The 17,766-nt window shown below is 36.2% G+C and overlaps 2 protein-coding genes across 2 annotated transcripts; one reads left to right on the top strand and one right to left on the bottom strand.

Moving 5' to 3' along the window:
- Positions 1-467: 467 nt before the first annotated feature.
- LOC110727907 (putative S-adenosyl-L-methionine-dependent methyltransferase MSMEG_1480/MSMEI_1444) lies at positions 468-5,519 on the bottom strand. Its single transcript, XM_021907500.1, has 7 exons — positions 5,195-5,519; positions 4,219-4,370; positions 4,016-4,136; positions 1,943-2,067; positions 1,723-1,851; positions 1,467-1,631; positions 468-968 (listed from the first exon to the last, which is right to left on the bottom strand). Exons 1-7 carry the CDS (start codon positions 5,385-5,387, stop codon positions 897-899), a joined length of 957 nt encoding a protein of 318 aa, XP_021763192.1. The 5' UTR covers positions 5,388-5,519; the 3' UTR covers positions 468-896.
- A 5,792-nt stretch (positions 5,520-11,311) lies between these two features.
- Positions 11,312-16,337, top strand: LOC110727906 (blue-light photoreceptor PHR2-like). The gene is made up of 4 exons (XM_021907498.1): positions 11,312-12,406; positions 15,408-15,631; positions 15,732-15,815; positions 15,919-16,337. Exons 1-4 carry the CDS (start codon positions 11,432-11,434, stop codon positions 15,998-16,000), a joined length of 1,365 nt encoding a protein of 454 aa, XP_021763190.1. The 5' UTR covers positions 11,312-11,431; the 3' UTR covers positions 16,001-16,337.
- The last annotated feature ends 1,429 nt before the right edge of the window (positions 16,338-17,766 follow it).

Genomic DNA, 17,766 nt, shown 5'->3' with positions numbered 1-17,766 from the left:
CGTTTGTACTCTTGTGTATAACTGGTCACACCAGGTAGCCGGTTTAAAGAAAACAAACCCTATAATATTGTTTCAAAAAAAAAAGTAAACTCCATACCATTGATTAACCTCTGTAACACGACAAAATAACCTCTGTTGACTGAGTTAAAACTATTTTTGCTGCAAAAGACCACCAATTTTAAAATTTTTGTAAAAAATCACCTTTTAAATCTTGTTTTTTTGCATATAACCACCTTTTAAAAAAAATGTTGCAAAAAACCACCAATTTTAAAATTTTTGTTGCAAATTACCACCATTTCAATGTAAAACAATTGATAAATTTGGCTTAAAAAGTGGTATTTTGCAACAAAAATTTTAAAATTGATGGTCTTTTGCAACATTTTTTTTGAAAGGTGCAAAAAAAAATAAGATTTAAAAGGTGTTTTTTTGCAAAATTTCCTTTTTTTTTTTTTTTTTTTTTTTGGACATACTGATTATATTTAACCAATGTAATTGTAATACAAGTATTGTAATATAGTGAGAGTATTTTGATTCTGGAATATTAATTTCGTTTGTATTACCAAGCCAAGCTTGGTCTAGTGGAAAGGAGAGTACCTTCCAACCATGAGGTTGGGGAGGTTCAATACTCAATAGTGACAATTTGGGGGAGTGGGATTCTCTTACCCCCCCCCCCTCCTCCGAATTGTCTAGCCCGCTAACCCGGGCCGGAAGGACCTGTGAAAGGTTCAGGCTCGGTAGGGCCCTTCTCCCTTACCAACCAAAAAAAAAAAAGTTTCCGTTTGTGTTTGTGAGTAACAACATTAAAATTATATTCCATCACTAATAATTGAATATTTTTTGGACTTCAAAATTGTTTGAATGCTTACAACTTATAATTGAAAACTCCTTGAATATGTTTACAGATCTTCAAACCCTTCTTCGTCGGCTTCCTCTTCAGTCCTTTGAAATTCACTTCGCCACATTTCCATCTGCACAGATGTCCAACAATATTAGTAAAATGTTTTAAAAAATAACAAAGAAAAATTTAAGGTATTTCAGTTAATAGACATCAACTCAATTTCTCAACTCAAGACTCCACACCGCTTCTATTGCTTTGAGAAAAGATTTTAATCACAGTTCATAACTTCATAGGCAAACATTGGACAAAGTATACATTACAGGTAATTTGTTCTACGACGACATTTTGACAGATACTATTAGAGATAATTTATCAAATTATACTCCGTATGTCTCATTTTATATCCCATTATCTTTAGTTGTGGTTTTGTGCCTCATCTAAGTGAAATGACAAAGTTGGATGTAAAACACATGATCCCATCCTGTTATTCTGTTAACTTCATCTTAGAAATGAAATGGGAGAAACACATATGTTATAGTATTTCAAAGCCAATTCCACAATTAAAGCCCTTTTTCTCCCATACCACAGGTGAAACTAAATATGAATGGAAGAGCATATGTGCTCTAACCTGATCATCAGAAAATCTCATATGCTCTGCAACAAAGAGCATAGTGCTAGAGGTTTCGTTTGATAGATCTCTACTCAAACTACTAGCCACATCTTTATAATCGATCACATGAACCTGAAATCCATGGCGCATGAAAAGCTTGTGCATCCATTCTTCATGACTGGTCTGGGAATCAATGAAAAGTAACAAATAGTCTTTCATACAGAAAAGGATGCAAGTTAGGTTCAAAGCAAGCATGACAGGGAAATGTTACTACCTTCAGCTCAACTTCAGTTTCTGCTAAACAGACAGGGACTTCTCCCATTACAAGACTTCCCTTCATGGCTAAACTACTGACAGCAGACAGAATATCTTCAAAACTTGTCAATGTCATTAAAGGCAGGCCCTGAAGAGGAAAATTACATTTACTTCAATAAAGTGCACTGATTAATATTAACAGAAGGGTAAAGACAGACAAATGTCGATGACATTAAAACCTGGAGAGCCCATATACTGGGGCGGTTACCATTAAATCCTTTCTTACGCAGGACTTCTTGTATGTTAGAAGAGTCTAGTGAAACATGAAGCAATAAGCAGCTCCTGCTGATCTGAGCACCAATATCTAAAATTTTATAAACCATGTCAAGACTCAAGGCACAATCCTCTAGTTAAAGAAATACATAGGCAGACTGCAAGATATTATGAGTTTATTAGAAGATTTATGATACACAAAAACTTCTATAAAATGGAAAATTGCACCAAGATATTCATGAAAGTTATTGAGTAAAAAACAATCAAGGGAAATTCTACATGGTAGCCTCTAGTTTTTGCATTTTCTATCTGGTGGAATTTTTTTTTGCCATATTCTATAGTGACCTCCTAGAATTTTATAAAGTCTAATTTGTGCATTAATCATCCTTAAATGGCCTAACCCATGTTTTCTTGGTTCATCTTCATAATTTAACTGTTGACCTTGATGTTTTGATGATGACACAAGACAAACTTATATAAAGGTACGACTAGAGTGTTTTAGAATGTGGTGCTTGAGAACAGGGTATGCGTACTCAGTCCATATAAGGAGACATTCAAGGAGCAAAGGAAGCCTTCAATTAAAGACACATAGGAAGAGTTCCTTGACAGGCCTAGTGCTTCAGAGTAGAAACTGAGAACACAGAAGTTCTTTTAGGAACAGAAGCTTGTAATAGGTTGTTGCCCTATTCTAGTAAATAATTTTTATTTAAAATCCTTAATGGTCATGGTTTTCTTCTTGTTTAGGGTCAAGAAGCACGCTAAAGTTCTGTTTGTCATTGAGTTCCTTTAGCTTCAGTATATTCCGCAGAAAGTTAGGCAACTTTCCATACTACAATTCAATCCCCCTCTTGTAGTATTCATATAGAGTAACATTAACTTTAATAACTATAATTACTAACTCACCCGTAAATTGTTCAATCAAAACCCTTGATGACAACCACCCATCTACCATCGCCACTCCACCATCCAGCCACCCAGAGGCAAGTAGGCAACCCTACCCAACCCCACAAGTAGGCAGCCCTACCCAAAAATACACCCATGGCCCCACCTACCCAAAACCACCCAACCTCACTTTCCTCACCTCAAACCCACCCCCACCGCACCCCAACACCACCTCCACTAACCTGAAACAGTCCACCCACCCAAACCACCCACTCCAGCCTAGATTCCACCACGAAATTGATTTAGCTGAACAAATTGCAAGCTAAATCGAATAGGGGCTTTTGTGTGCCACAATTTGCAAGCTGCTACTGTCGGTGTGGGTTGAGTGTAGCAAGGGAGTGGGCGTAGGTGAGGTTTTTAAGGTGCAGCAAGGGTCAAAGGTGGTGAATCGTGAGTGCTCTATGCTACAATGGTGGTGATAGTAGCTGGGTAAGTTCTGTTGTCGTGAAGGATATGCGATGTAGGTGTAGCAGAAGTTGCATGTTTTTGAGTGAATGTAGGGTGGTTTTGGGTTAGATGTGGTGGGTGGGCGATGGTCTTGGTGGTGGTAGCCAGTAGCAGCTAGGCTATGGTATTGATGGTGGTAACAGCTAGGTGATGGTGGTTCTGGTGGTTTAATTAGTGGGAATTGGTGGTGGTGCAATGTTAAGTAGGGGTGAGTAAGAATTTTTTAGATTTAGGTTAAGAAATAGTCATTTTATAGCTAGGTTAGCCACATAAAACACAAAAAGGGCACATTTGAAAATTATGCAACAGCAAAGGGTCTCTTAATAAATGGTCAATAAAAAATTACACCAAATAGAAAATGCACAAACTAGAGGCTACCATATAGAATTTCCCAAGAATCAAAAGTATCAAAAGAGCAAAGCCATTAGAAGAGTACTACTCTCAATTTAGCAAATGGAATTATGGAAATATGATATAGAAAGTCGAAACATTTTTTATAGCACACAAGCACTTATCGCAACATCAACAACCCTGAAGCTACTAGGAATGGAAAACATTAAGATTTTAATAACTTCAATATCAATATTTGAAATCTTCATGCACTTAACTATAATAGGCCACCACATTTTGCAGATGTACACACAACATACCTTTAAGCTTCTGAGATACGTTGCAGTAGATTCTATCTGGTGATATGTCAAATATCAATGTAGAACTTGGCCAAGTTAGTCTATAAACACGGGTATCGGCACCATCTGTCAACAAAACAACCTACATATTTTCATTATGCCCTCAAACATAGTCACTGCCCTTGATATGAACTGAAAGCTTCACATGTTAAGACTAATCATACCTGTTTCAGTTCATCGTTATTTCTCAAATTTTGGAGCAAACTATCATCAATGAACTTGGTAGCAAGGCAATAAGGGTGCACATGCTGCTCCATATAGACAGGAATATTTGCAGGAACCAAGCAAGCCACATAAGGATCATGGAAAAGAGGGTCTGCAGATGCAGAAAAGCCAGAGTCCCGACATGTTAGAATCATAATCTGAGCACCACAAACCATTGCGAAAGAAAAAGTCTTACAATAAAATACAGTTAAGACAATATCGAGTTGACATTAAAGGTAAAGGATTTGGGCTGCTAAATTTTCTATTTCAATCACTTCTTAGAATGATAAGGGATTGATTAATTTTATAAACTTCTGCAGCTTTTGGAACTTCAATATCATCCTTTATTCCTTCGGATCTTTACGACGTTATGCCAAGCCCTCAAGCAGTCCATACAAAACCAACTAATTAATACATAAAACTACTACATAAACTTATATATAGTTCTTCCTTTTATGAACATAACAGGCAGACAGGAAAAGGAAGAATTTTGCCAATCAATCAAAATTCATGCAGCTGGAAGCCTGGAACATATGGGATGGCTTCTGCTGTTCTGCATCAGATTCAGCATGGGTGTAATTGATACAATGGTTTGTTCAAGTTCCAACTATTACCAAATAATCACATAAACAACTTAAAGGGAGGCCACTACAAAGGAAACAACCTTGAAACCAGCTGCCATGAAAATGTATAGAGAAGCAATTTATAAGAACAGTAAAAAATTAACACCTAATTTCGTAAATACCCATTTGAAACAAACATTAACACCTAATTTCGTAAATACCCATTTGAAACAAACATTAACAGACTTTAATACAACAGCATATTCCTGGATTTCCATGTAATTTTACAGAAGCCTACCCACTGTTCGATAAAATGCCTAAATGAAAACTTAGAGACAAAGAATGTTGTAATGGAGAGAGAAAAGAGAGAAACCTGGGCGATGGGTTTCTTGGAAACGAAGAGTAGCAGAATGCAGGGCAGCTTGAAGAAAAGGGTCGTCATCACTGCTCAAATTTACGGCGACCCTGAATCGGTTTTTCGATTTATTGAGGTTGTATTGGTTATGGAGGAATGCAGCAAAGGTTGGGACATGGCTGAAATTCCTGAAACATTGCAAAGCTTCCATCTTTAAAGAGGATAGATTTGCCGAAGAATGTAGAGATTTGAGTGGGAAAAGCTGTTCAACTTCAATTACAGTCTTACATGTCTTATCATACAAAGTTACAGACTACTCCGTAGCAAGATGTCTATTTTCTTTGGAGTATAGTATATTCCCACTTTTATATACTACCTCCGTTACAGGTTATATGCAACGATTAGACATTTTTCTTCTCTGTTTTATGTCAAATCGTTGCAAATAACATATAACGGAGGTAGTATAAGTTTTTTCACCCACATACTATCCACGTCAACGTTTATTTCTTATTACCTTAAAAAATTAAAAAAAAAAATTAATAAAAAAAAATCATATCTTTCACGTCAACATGTGAATTGAGTATTCAGAGCGCGTACCTTCAATCTCGGCAACTTCAAAATCTTCATCGCTAAGGCCACGACTCTTCACAAAGGTATTCTTTTTTACCATTGAATTTAGGAGAATATTAAAAAATTTAGAGTAAAACTCCTTGTCATCAATTGCATTAAGGGCACTTGACGGACATATGCACTCATCTCACCAAGTTTGACAATTGAAGTATAAGACATACAAGTACTTTTGGGAGGCTAATTGAACAAATGACTAGACAGCTAATGTAGATTTAATTAGTGATAGTATGGAGAGTCGGTCCCTATTGATATCAGATATCAACAAACATTGTTAATATAATGGTAGTGTTGTAAATAATAGTCTAAGACTTTTGGAAAAGTATTGATAAAATAATGGAAAGCTGAGTTGGATTCCGTTGTGCTCATTTGTGGGTAAATCTGGGGAGGAAGAGAGAGAAACAATGCCCCAAAAGTGAAACCCACTTCTCTCCACAATGAAGGAACACACGCCAATCTGATCAAACACTACCGACAGCGAATCCCGAACACTATCGGTGGCTTCGTTGCCAAATTAAATGAAAATTCTAAGTAAAAAGGAGTAATTTATGGTATAATTAAGCCCAAAGGGTAGGTGTTAAACTCCTCCATTGTTTCAACCATTAAAAATAAGCTTTCATTGCTTCACCATTGAAGATGAGCTTTCATTGTTTCACCATTAAAGATGAGCTTTTCATTCTCCATTGAAGGAATCCACAAGAGTTAGCGTTGGTTGAAGACAAATTGATGATGATCGTTAACGTCGATTCCTTTGGAAACGGGATTCGAATAATGGGAATGAGCTGGAATCTTTGTTCTTACAATTTTGTTCCTCGCTAACATAGTTGAAAAGACTGCAACACCCATATATTAACAAGATTTGTTGATATTTGATATCAACTTGTATTTTCTCATAGCATGGATATTATTCTTTGTAATAATTCTAGTCCCTCAGCTATATTATCTTCTGATGCATTAGGAGTTCCCCTCGTCACCTCGTGAGGGGTCTCTTAACCTTTTTTTTCTTACCTCCATTTTAAACAACCATATAAATTGAGTATTTCATAGATTAAAGTCCTATTAAATTGAAATAATTTTACTGAATCTATTTGATCATAACTCTTGATGACACACAAATTACTTCAAAAATGTTGTCGAGAATAAATTTGACACAAGCCTTAAAGAACACAATCGTTGAAAGCAATTTTATTAAACAATTGTAGACTACTCTTTCTATCCCTAATTTTTTATCCGAGTACACTTTTGTGGGTCAAGTTTAAAAATCTTTAACCACAAATTATCACAAATTTATAAAATAAAAGTCATTTATTTCAATGTTTACTTTTATAATATTACACTAGTTTAATCCCGTGGGTTGCACGGATTAAATAAATATTATTTGCTTAAAATAATTGTCAATATTCTTTATTCGAAAAGTGTAATCATAATCTCATTAATTAATTTTGAAAGAAATATTGTATTTGTTTAGTTTTAATAGAAATAAATTAATGATGTCAAAAATAGTTTTGGTAGGAAAAATTTTCATAAAAAGTTGACAAGTGTCTCTTCATGATGTCAGTTTTGTTTTAGTAAGAGCACGCAAGATTAGCCCATAGGTCTTAAGACTCTAAATAACATCTATCATTTTCTAATTTTGTGGTCTTAAGATAAGACTTTTTTTTTTAAAATGCATTTATGAAGCTTGGTCTTAACAAAATCTGAAGCGGAGTCTTGAAAATTCAAGACTCAACTTAACAATTAATTAACTTTTTTAATTTTTAAAAAACATCAATAATTTGATTTATATAAAATAAATGAGTCTAAGGGATGAAGAGATAAATCTAATCGAGTTTTAAGGAGTCTTAACATAATTATTAAAAAAAACCTAATAACTGATGTAACAATAGATTAAAGTTTTAAAATAAGAGTGCGCTAATCTTTCTCTAATAATTAATAGATTTTATATAATTTTTGCTTAAACAAAATTGGAGATATTTAAGTTATACGATAAGACGAATATGAGAGTCATTGGATTATAAAAAGTTAAATGGAGCAAACAATTTAGTAGTAACAAATAGAGTTCAAGAGAATATTTAAAAGTTGCCAAATGAGATTTTTTTTTTTTTAACACAAGAAGGGGAAATATATTAATAAAAGGAAATCCTTACATCAGAAATATTACAAAGAAAATTGATGTAGGTAGCCCAAACAAAGCAAAACAGCAAACTGAAACTAGAGTTTGAAAAAGCAAACTGAAAGAACATAATCCTATTACATAAGATACTCCAACCTAGAACATAGATGAGATGACATGAAAGCAAGAAGAGGTTGGAGAAATTAGATAACAGCCGCAGCAGCAAGAGGCCCCAACTCCCTTTCATACAGAACCTTGACACTTTCAGGAACAGAGAAGTAAGTTTTATGTCCTATGCTCATATCATTCCCAAATTCAGCAAGCTTATGGGCTATGACATTAAGATCCCTTCTGATATGCACCACCTCAACATCTTCAAGATTATTAATGATTATGGCTATATCATTAATAGTGGAAGCCAACTGATGGTGAGCATTAAAATTCATGGTATCAAGCATGACTTTGATAGAGAGACAGTCAGTGTAGAGCTCCACTTTTTTAACTTTGAAAGTTTCAGCCATAGCAAGCGCATCCCTCACAGCATAAAGCTCAGCTGCAAGAGCAGTGAGAGCGTTGTATTTGGTTGAAAAACCAAGATACCAAGAACCATCCTCATTTCAAATAACACACCCACCCGCAGCCACATTAATTCTTCTCCAAGATCCATCAGTGTGGATTCTTTTGTAGCCAGGAGGAGGGGGAATCCAAAGCAGAGCTTCAGCACTCGAGGGAGGACCAGATCTGAGGGTGAGAAAAGGAGCTCTAGGAATAGAACCACCAGAAGGATTGGTTCTAACCAAAGAGCAATCACAAGCAGCAGAACTCTTTTTAGCAGTAGAAGAAGCAGAGATAGTAGCAGAAGAATTAGCTAAAGAGAAGCTAGCTACTCCCTTTCCTTTATCCAAAGTACTGTCCCTCGAGCAAGCAGCAGTAGAGACATCATTAGCAGCAATAATAGCAGCAGCAGGATCAGCATTGCCAGCAGGGAATCTCTCAGCATCAGCTTCATGAAGATTAGCCTCAGAGCTAGAGGATATAACAATTCTTTTCTCTTTATCCTGCATAATCATGTTAGTACTATGGTAATCATTGAAAAACCGAGCAAAGATAGCATGAGCATGATACATTTTCTTCTCAAAAACAGTGATGTTCCTATTTCTCCACAAGTGCCAAAAGGCAATAGCAAAGACCATTTTCCAATGAGCATCAAAATTCAGATTGTAATTCAACCAATCCACCCATTTAAGATTCATAAATTTCTGAAAATTGAAATTGTTAGGCAAATGTATTTTAGAAAAAATATCATTCCAAAGAATATGAGAAGAAATACAATCTCTAAAAAGATGAATATGAGACTCTTCATACATGTCACATCTAGTACACATGGGACTCACGAAGGGGAGGAAAATTGAAATTTTTTGGGCCACAGGGAGAATGGTATGCATACAATTCCACAAGAGCATTTTATACTTTGGAGGAGCACCGATTTTCCAAATTCCATTCCAAGACTGACAGAAAGAAGACACAGAAACACTATTCTTGATTAAATGATGATAAGCAGATTTGATATTAAAAGCACCATCGCTTGAAAGGGTCCAAGTGATATAATCTTCCATATTTCCCCGCTTAGAGAGGGGCGTAGCTAAGATTAAATCCACAATGAACTCAGGAATGACATGCTTAATACCATCCAAATACCAATCACCATTTCTAATTATGTCACAAACAAACCAATGAGCTTTTGAAGGGGGAACATCATTATCCAAATAAAGATATAAGGGCTTATCCCCAACCCAATGGTGGAACCAAAGAGAGGTGGATTTTCCGTCCCCAATCCCAATTCTTAATCCCGAGGCCAAAAAGTGTCTCCCTTTCATAATATCCCTCCAAATAGGAGAATGAGAATTATTGGGAATGCAATCAAAAAGGGCTGAATGTCTCAAATATTTATCATTAAAAATTCGAACCCATAATTTATCATGATTAGTGAGCAAAGTCCATCCCAATTTGGCCATAAAAGCGATGTTCCATTCCCTAAGTCTTCTAATACCAAGCCCCCCAATTTTCATAGGTTTAGTAACATGCCCCCATCCAATTCTAGGAGAATAGTGAATGTTGTCTACTTTATTCCAAAGAAATTTCCTACAATGCTTCTCTAAAGAATCCACAACAGAAAAGGGGAGCACATTAGATTGCATATGATAAACAGGATAAGAGTTAAGCACTGCTTTTATCAAGGTACATCTACCAGCAAGGTTGAGGAGTTTAGACTGCCAACCGCTTATTTTACTAATGGTTTTATCCAGAAGAGAGAGATAGTGAGAGCCTTTAAGACGATTAGGATTGATCTCGATGCCCAAATATTTGCCAAAGGAAGAAGAGGCCTTGAGATTAAAATGCTCACTTATATTCTGTCTAACAGCAAAACTCATCTTATTAGGGAAGATAATGGAAGATTTGGCAAAATTGATTCTAAGCCCTGACATGTCACCAAATTTATTGAGAATCTCCAACATCACACTAACATTTCCCAAAGAGGCATAACCAAATAAAAACACATTGTCAGCATAAAATATATGAGAAATGCTAATGTTTCTAGAAATCTTAATAGGTGACCAATTTTTGTCAATGACACTAGACTCAATCAAGCTAGAAAGCCTTTCCAAGCAAAGCACAAAAATGTACGAGGGCATGGGATCTCCTTGTCTAATACCACGAGAGGGCCTAAACTCTTTGGTAATCTCTCCATTCCAAAGGACTGAAATTCTAGGAGAAGTGATGCAAGACATAATAAGCTTAACCAAGGAAGGAGGAAAATTAAAAGCCTTTAAGGTATCCTCAATGAAAGACCACTCCAAGTTATCATAAGCCTTAGACAAATCAAGTTTAAGGGCGGCTATATTTTTCCCTTTTTTTGCTTTACTGAACATATGGGCTACCTCCTTTATCACAATAACATTATCCTCGATACCCCTTCCTTTAATGAAGCTAGACTGTAAGGGATTATTGAGCTTATTGAGAAAAGGTTTAGCTTATCAGAAATGATCTTGGTGATTAACTTATAGATGGTGTTGCAAAGACCAATTGGCCTAAATTCTGAGATATGAGAGGGGGCTTCAACCTTAGGAATTAAGGAAATAAAGGAAGTGTTAATAATGAGATTATTTTTTAAAGAAAAAACAAGAAGAATTCCTAAATGAAAAGCTTGATTTTTTAATTTTTAAAAAATACTGTATAAAAGATGGTAGTAGGTGTTAGTCAAATAATTTCCGCTAAATTAACACCAATTAGGCAATTATTATAACTTTTAATCATTTTTTTTTTTTTTTTTTGAGAACTATAACTTTTAATCATCATTATTAGAATTAATATTAATGGTATATATAAAAAAAAATTCCTCAACCATCACAATTCACCAAACATCAATCTACCAACCCATTTCGAATACTATACATTACACATAGCTCCCACTAATTGACACCAACTTATCTTCTCAAACCTCCAAAAATTCATCAATGGAGTTTGAACCAACCACCACCCAATCCTCTGAATCCCCAGAAAATGATAACAAAAATCCGCCATTGTTAACCCCCTTTAAACCTCCAACTGCTTCCCTCTCTCTTTCTCTCTCCTCTGCTCTTACTCTTCCTACCCACTTCTTCATCCCTTCCAAAATCACCCAACTTTTCTCCCCCAAAAACGTCAAAATCCCACCTCAAATCACCTCTGCTCTCTCCACTCTTTCTCTCTCTTCCTCCACTCTCTCTCCTCCAAAACCCTTCTCCAAAAAGTCCTCATTCTCCGCTACCCCTCTTCAAAACCCTCTTTCTGTCAACCCTCGCCTTCCTTCAGACCCCTCTAATGGCGCCGCTGTTCGAAGAGCCACCATTGTTTGGTTCAGAAATGACCTTAGAGTTCATGACAATGAGTGTCTTACAACTGCAAACAATGAGTCAATGTCTGTTCTTCCTGTTTACTGTTTTGATCCTAGGGATTACGGGAAATCCTCTTCTGGGTTCGACAAAACCGGGCCGTTTCGGGCCTCTTTCTTGGTTGAATCGGTTTCTGATCTTAGGAAGAATCTTAGGGCAAGAGGGTCTGATTTGGTTGTGAGAATTGGGAAACCTGAGACTGTTCTTGTTGAGTTGGCCAAAGCAATTGGAGCTGATGCGGTGTATGTGCACCGGGAAGTGTCAAAAGAGGAGGCGAAATCGGAGGCGAAGATTGAGACAGCAATGAAGGATGAAGGGGTTGAAGTGAAGTATTTTTGGGGTAGTACATTGTATCATTTGGAGGATTTGCCCTTTGAATTGCAGGGTATGCCTACTAATTATGGTGGGTTTAGGGAGAAAGTGCAAGGGTTGAAGGTTAGGGATACTATTGCTGCTTTGGATCAGTTGAAAGGGTTGCCTTCTAGAGGGGATGTGGAGCCTGGAGAGATTCCTTCTCTTGTTGATTTGGGTCTTAACCCAAATGCTACATTGTCTCAGGTTTTACTCGCTTCTAGCATTTCGAGTTCTAGTTTGGTTTCGTCGAATTTGTTTGATTCAATGCTTTGATTCTTTGGTTATGTTATATTATCTTATATGTGTTGGAATTTATTGTTTGATGTGTAAAATTTCATGGTCTATTTCTGTGAATTCTTTTCAATTTTTGCACTGATTAACCGGGTTGACTGAGAGGAAGTGTTTGAGCTTTTGCAATGGAATGTTATGTGAAGATATTTGGATTTGTATGAGGAATTAAGTAAATGTTTGCAACGTTCTGCATAATGTTGGACTTATTAGTTTATGGTAAGATAGATTTGTGGCTGTAGAGTATTTAAAGATGCTAACTTGTGCTCCTTAAATTGATTATGTGATGCTTTAATATCTTATTTGGTGGAGAGTGGACTAGAGCATGTAGGCTATTATACATGGAAGGCATTTGAGGAACCATAGATTGACGATTAGCCTCCCTCTTGTTCATTTGCACTTACTGTAACCTTTTATCTGACAGTCACTTATGTCAAACTTTACAAATAGCCTTTGTTATGTTGTATGCGTTCATGGAACTCCCTATCAAGCCTTTGGTGGTATACTCTTCAGAGGCATTGGGGATGTTGATGTTGTATTGTCTTGTGTTATTACAACATGTATTCTCCTGGAAATATTTTCTGTTGGGAAGTGCAAACATTGAAGTTTACCATTTCTCTAGTCTTGTCTTGGTCTATGAAACTTTCAAGTGTGTGTCTTAGGTGTTCGTTAGGATATTGTTCCTTTCGCATAAAGCTAATGAAAATAATGGTCATTAAATCATTACAGTATTATAGGTCCTCTTGGCATGAAAATTCCACTAAAAAACTGGGAAATAAGCAATTGTAATGATAGATACTCCATATGTTTGTTCCAGCACTTAGGAGAGTGTAGTGAACAATTCTAGTACATAGAAACAATTTCCCTTTGAAGGAATAAGGGGATGGCCTCAACTTGCTAGGACTTGAGGCAATTTAAGAAAGTTCTACATCATATCTTACATTTTTGAATTTTAGTCATTCCCAACCATTTTTTTGGGCTATACGGTGATGAGCAACTTCACCATACATTTCCAATATTGTGAAACAGGTGGCTGAATCACATTGGACTTGGACCTTATTAATCAATCAATGGCTATGTTTGGACTTTGTACATGCTGCAAAGTTGCAAACCCATGGAGCCTGTTTGACTCGACTATAGTTTACGAAATGGAATGAATCCATTAAGTAAAGGGAATGGAATGTATATCAACCCATTATGAAATACGTTGTTTGTTTCAGCTATAGTTTTAAAAATGGAATGGTATCCACAAGTAGTGTTACCTAATCACCCCTACCCCTTGTGGACTGTGAACAGAAACATGTGATGTATACTATAAAGTCAGTATTTTTTTTTTGCCGAAGTAATAAGGTAGCAGGTTTGCAAATCTGTACTGAATCTCATACTAGTCAATTGGGTAACACTGTCCACCTCATCCTTATTTTTCAATACATCAGAACCACCATATTACTGTATACTACCCAAGCTGCCAATTTTCTTCTATTACCCTTCTTCCTCCTCTTTTGAGTTTTTGCTGCTTAATGCAATTTTTTTTTTGCCAAAATGAAGGTTGGTCTTAGCCTTAATAAGCAAATTGAGGCTCATTATGGCTTGATCTGGCTATGGTGATGTTGATTGTTGAACAGTGCTGATTTTCTTCGTTCTCCTCTTCAATTCTCTTGTAGTTTTGTGTACTATATTAATTTCTTCTACCTTAGTAATCAAGTCACATGTTCAGTTGCTGTTGTAGAGAGCAAAGTGAGCTTTCTGTTTCCACCAAATAACATAATTTGTTATACTGTTACAGTACCTCTGGGTGGTGCAGGTTTCAGATGTGGGTACTGTTTATTAGAGGCAACCAATTTACTCCACTACTTTTATCAAACTAGTTGAAACGGAATCCTCCTGATTCTCATACCAGTTCCAACTTTTAACCCCTAACAAACATGTTGTTGATAGGTATAGCCATTAGCCGTTAATACTTTGCATAAAATTATCTGTAAGGTCATGGAGTCTGAATTGCTTAGGCAACTGTTTCGGTCAGTTAAACATAATTCTGGACTTTATGGAGTTAGGCAACTTGGGTACTATGCATTCAGGAAGGATCATATTAGTAAAATTGGAGTGGCAGAGATGCGTTTGATAAGATGGATTTTAGGAGGAACACCTTAGAGGATAAATTTAGAAATGAAGATATTCGGAGGAAAGTTGGAGTTGCGGTCATTGAGAATAAGATAAGGGAGAACCGATTGGGTGGTTTGGGCATGTCAAGTGGAGATCAAAAGACACGCCAGTATGGAAAGTAGAGGTTTGGGATAAAGAAAAACTTAGAATAAGCTGGGGAAGACCAAAGATGACTTGGATGGAAGGAATTAAGGACATGAAGAAGTTGAGTTTTCAGGAGCATATAACATTAGACAGAAGGAGACTAGGAGAGGATCACGGTTCATGAGTACAAATGGTGGTTGTTGTTGTTGCTGCTGCTGCATGAAACGGGTCTCTGATTTTATTTGCATCAGTAGAAGACAAGGGTCATCAATGCTTGGTTGATGTTGTGGGCTTGTAGCTTTTGGCTTGTATATATATAAGAAGGCAGTAGTCTAGTACTCTAGTAGTAATTAGGCATGAATTTGGTTATTGGAAATAGAGAGTGGCAACCTCAAGTTGCTAACAGGAGAGTTGTAGGCTAAACCTATTACCTTTGTAAGCTTTCAACCATTATCAATCAAATTATCAGGTCTTCATCTTCATTAAATCCTTAGTGCTCATACAATATTTACAATCAGAAAATCAGTCTGTAACATAATCACTGTTAGAGGACTTGTATTGATAGATTATAGACCCCTGGACTTGATCATTAAGTATGCTGGACTGTGATTTGCATATTCTTGATTATTAAGATTTTGGCAATTCTCTTATTTGTGTAAATTTTTCATAGGATGGAAAACCATCTGCTAATGGTTCCCTGGTGGGAGGAGAGACTGAAGCAATGCAAAGACTCCAAAAATTTGCAGCTGAATGCAAGGCACAGCCACCAAAGTCCAAGGACGGCACTAACAGCATATATGGTGCCAATTTCTCGTGCAAAATTTCTCCATGGTTAGCCATGGGATGCCTTTCTCCTCGACATATGTTTGATGAGCTGAAGAAAACTGCTTCCAGGTATTGGGTTGTTTTGTCGTGTTTATGTGGTTATGTTTCCCTTTCTGTCAAATTTTTACAACTTTTAACTTTCTTGATACTCTCTTGTATAAATTATCAGAACAATTTCTGCTTCAAACCGAAAAGATGGTGATGATGGAATGAACTGGTTGATGTTTGAACTTCTGTGGAGGGATTTTTTTAGGTTGGTTACGTCTTGACAGAATGAATTTAATTTGTTAGTACAGCTCTTATAGCTTAACTTCTTGCAATTCTCATATTGGTGTGCATGTGATCTTATTTCCCAGATTTATCACAGCAAAATACAGTTCAGCAACGAAACATGCCAATGCTACTCCAGCTACTGCTTGCACAGGTGCACTTGCTTAAGCAATTTTATATGGTGATATACGTGTGAGAGATTAGGGTAGCTGACAACAGCAATGGGCTCCTGTATAACAAAAAGTTGCAAATGTTGGAGCTTTTATTTTCGGGGTCAGCTTATTTCTGCCAGTTTTTTTTCTCCTTCTGAGGATCTGCATATTTTGTCAAAAACATATCCCTTGTAAACAATGTCCATCTTTTGAACTCTTGACTGGGCTACTAATAATCAAAACTTCAGCTTTAGGCTATGGTATATCTCACTAAATATCAGGCTAATTAATACTTGTAGTTTTTTCGGTTGGCAATTAATGCATTTTGTATGAAGTTGGGAGTTATTTCATTACAGTCGTTGGGCAAGGTCTTGCAAGCGAACTAAAGCTACATTTTGTACACGAGAAATTATTTTTTTTTCACATTTCTTTTAAATATTAAAAATAAGAATAATTCATGTACAATTACAAGTAATTTAATTAGCAATATAGGCCCCGTTTGTTTTAATGTAAAACATTTTCAATGGAAAATTAGTTTTCATGGAAAACATATTTTCAAGGAAAAACACAATTGCAAATTAGTTTTCCATTGTTTGGTTGCATACAAGAAAAGTCCAAGAAAAATAAAAAATAAGAGTGGAAATGTAGGGATGAATGAGAGGGAAGTAAAAAAAGAGGTAAGGAGGAGAGAGGAAAATGTGGCTTCCCTTGTTTTTTGAAGGAAAATGTTTTCCATCATTAAAGATGAAATTTTCCACCGTTGAAAAATTGTTTTCCACTCCTTAACAAACCAAACAAAGGAAAATGGGAAAAAATGGAAAATTCATTTTCCATGAAAACCTTTTATATCAAACCAAACAGGGCCATAAACATGAACTAACGTGTAATGTTATAGTGATGTGAAATTTTATATACACCCCTGGTGCAAGGTCCAATTTAGTTCATCTAATATATTTTAAAAAAACTATGAAATGAGCAAAAACCCACCTTTGGGGGTGCATTTACTTTTATGTGCACTCATTTGTATATAAAACGTTTTGATAGCGATGAGCTCATGTCAATATCAATGATAATTGATGATAAAACTCACTGCAAATGTGTTTGTATTTCATATTCTACATCAACCCTATTCTATGGACATTGACACAAGACTTATCTTACAAGATAACGTATAAATTCATTTTGCGACGTATAATACCATCTTTTGAACAATCTTGAAGTGCACTTGTATCATTGTTCGAAATTGTCGCTGGTAAACTGTGTATTAAACTCCCGATGTGCAAAAGTAGTGGCGTCTATATGTTTGAAAGAAAGATAATGAAAACGAGCGAGATGCTTTAGAAACAACCTGAAAGCGGTAAATTGGTCATAGTTGTGTTGTAGAGAAGATCATTCTCTACCAGAACAATACCAGAGATAAAGGAAATGGCAATGTGTCTGGAAACTCGGGATCGTTAATGGATTTGGCCCCCTAGAGGGGACCTTGACCGTGCTGAAGCTGTATTTCAATTTTCGATTGGCATATCAGCATTAGAGCTTTAGCATAGTTTCTTTCTGGTTTCTGGTTGGATTGGGTAGGTTAACAACCGAAAAAAGAAGGAAATTTTTGTTCTGTAAAGGTAACTATGTGGTGGACCGAAGCAGAGTTTGGCCCTCGCTAAGCTGCTATGGTAGGAGGAGGGGCGGATCATGCATACCTTTTATGGAAGCCTTTCCATTATCGAAAGTCACCTGGTTAGGTTTGGACACACATATTAAGGAATTTAATAAGGAAAGGTAAGA

This window comes from Chenopodium quinoa, unplaced genomic scaffold (assembly GCF_001683475.1).
Source record: "Chenopodium quinoa cultivar QQ74 unplaced genomic scaffold, ASM168347v1, whole genome shotgun sequence".
Lineage (NCBI taxonomy): Eukaryota > Viridiplantae > Streptophyta > Magnoliopsida > Caryophyllales > Amaranthaceae > Chenopodium > Chenopodium quinoa.
The sequence above is the reverse complement of the archived record's forward strand: the minus strand, read 5'-3'. Positions and strand labels throughout refer to the sequence as shown.

Bases quoted from the DNA above. Each gene is read 5' to 3' on its own strand.
- LOC110727907 (XM_021907500.1), bottom strand. From the start codon at position 5,387: ATGGAAGCTTTGCAATGTTTCAGGAATTTCAGCCATGTCCCAACCTTT. The intron at 1,852-1,942 runs GTTTTAATGTCA...TTTCCTCTTCAG, and splicing joins CCAGTATATGGGCTCTCCAG to GGCCTGCCTTTAATGACATT. The intron at 1,632-1,722 runs GTAGTAACATTT...ATTGATTCCCAG, and splicing joins AAACTGAAGTTGAGCTGAAG to ACCAGTCATGAAGAATGGAT.
- LOC110727906 (XM_021907498.1), top strand. From the start codon at position 11,432: ATGGAGTTTGAACCAACCACCACCCAATCCTCTGAATCCCCAGAAAAT. The intron at 12,407-15,407 runs GTTTTACTCGCT...AATTTTTCATAG, and splicing joins CAAATGCTACATTGTCTCAG to GATGGAAAACCATCTGCTAA. The intron at 15,816-15,918 runs GTTGGTTACGTC...CTTATTTCCCAG, and splicing joins CTGTGGAGGGATTTTTTTAG to ATTTATCACAGCAAAATACA.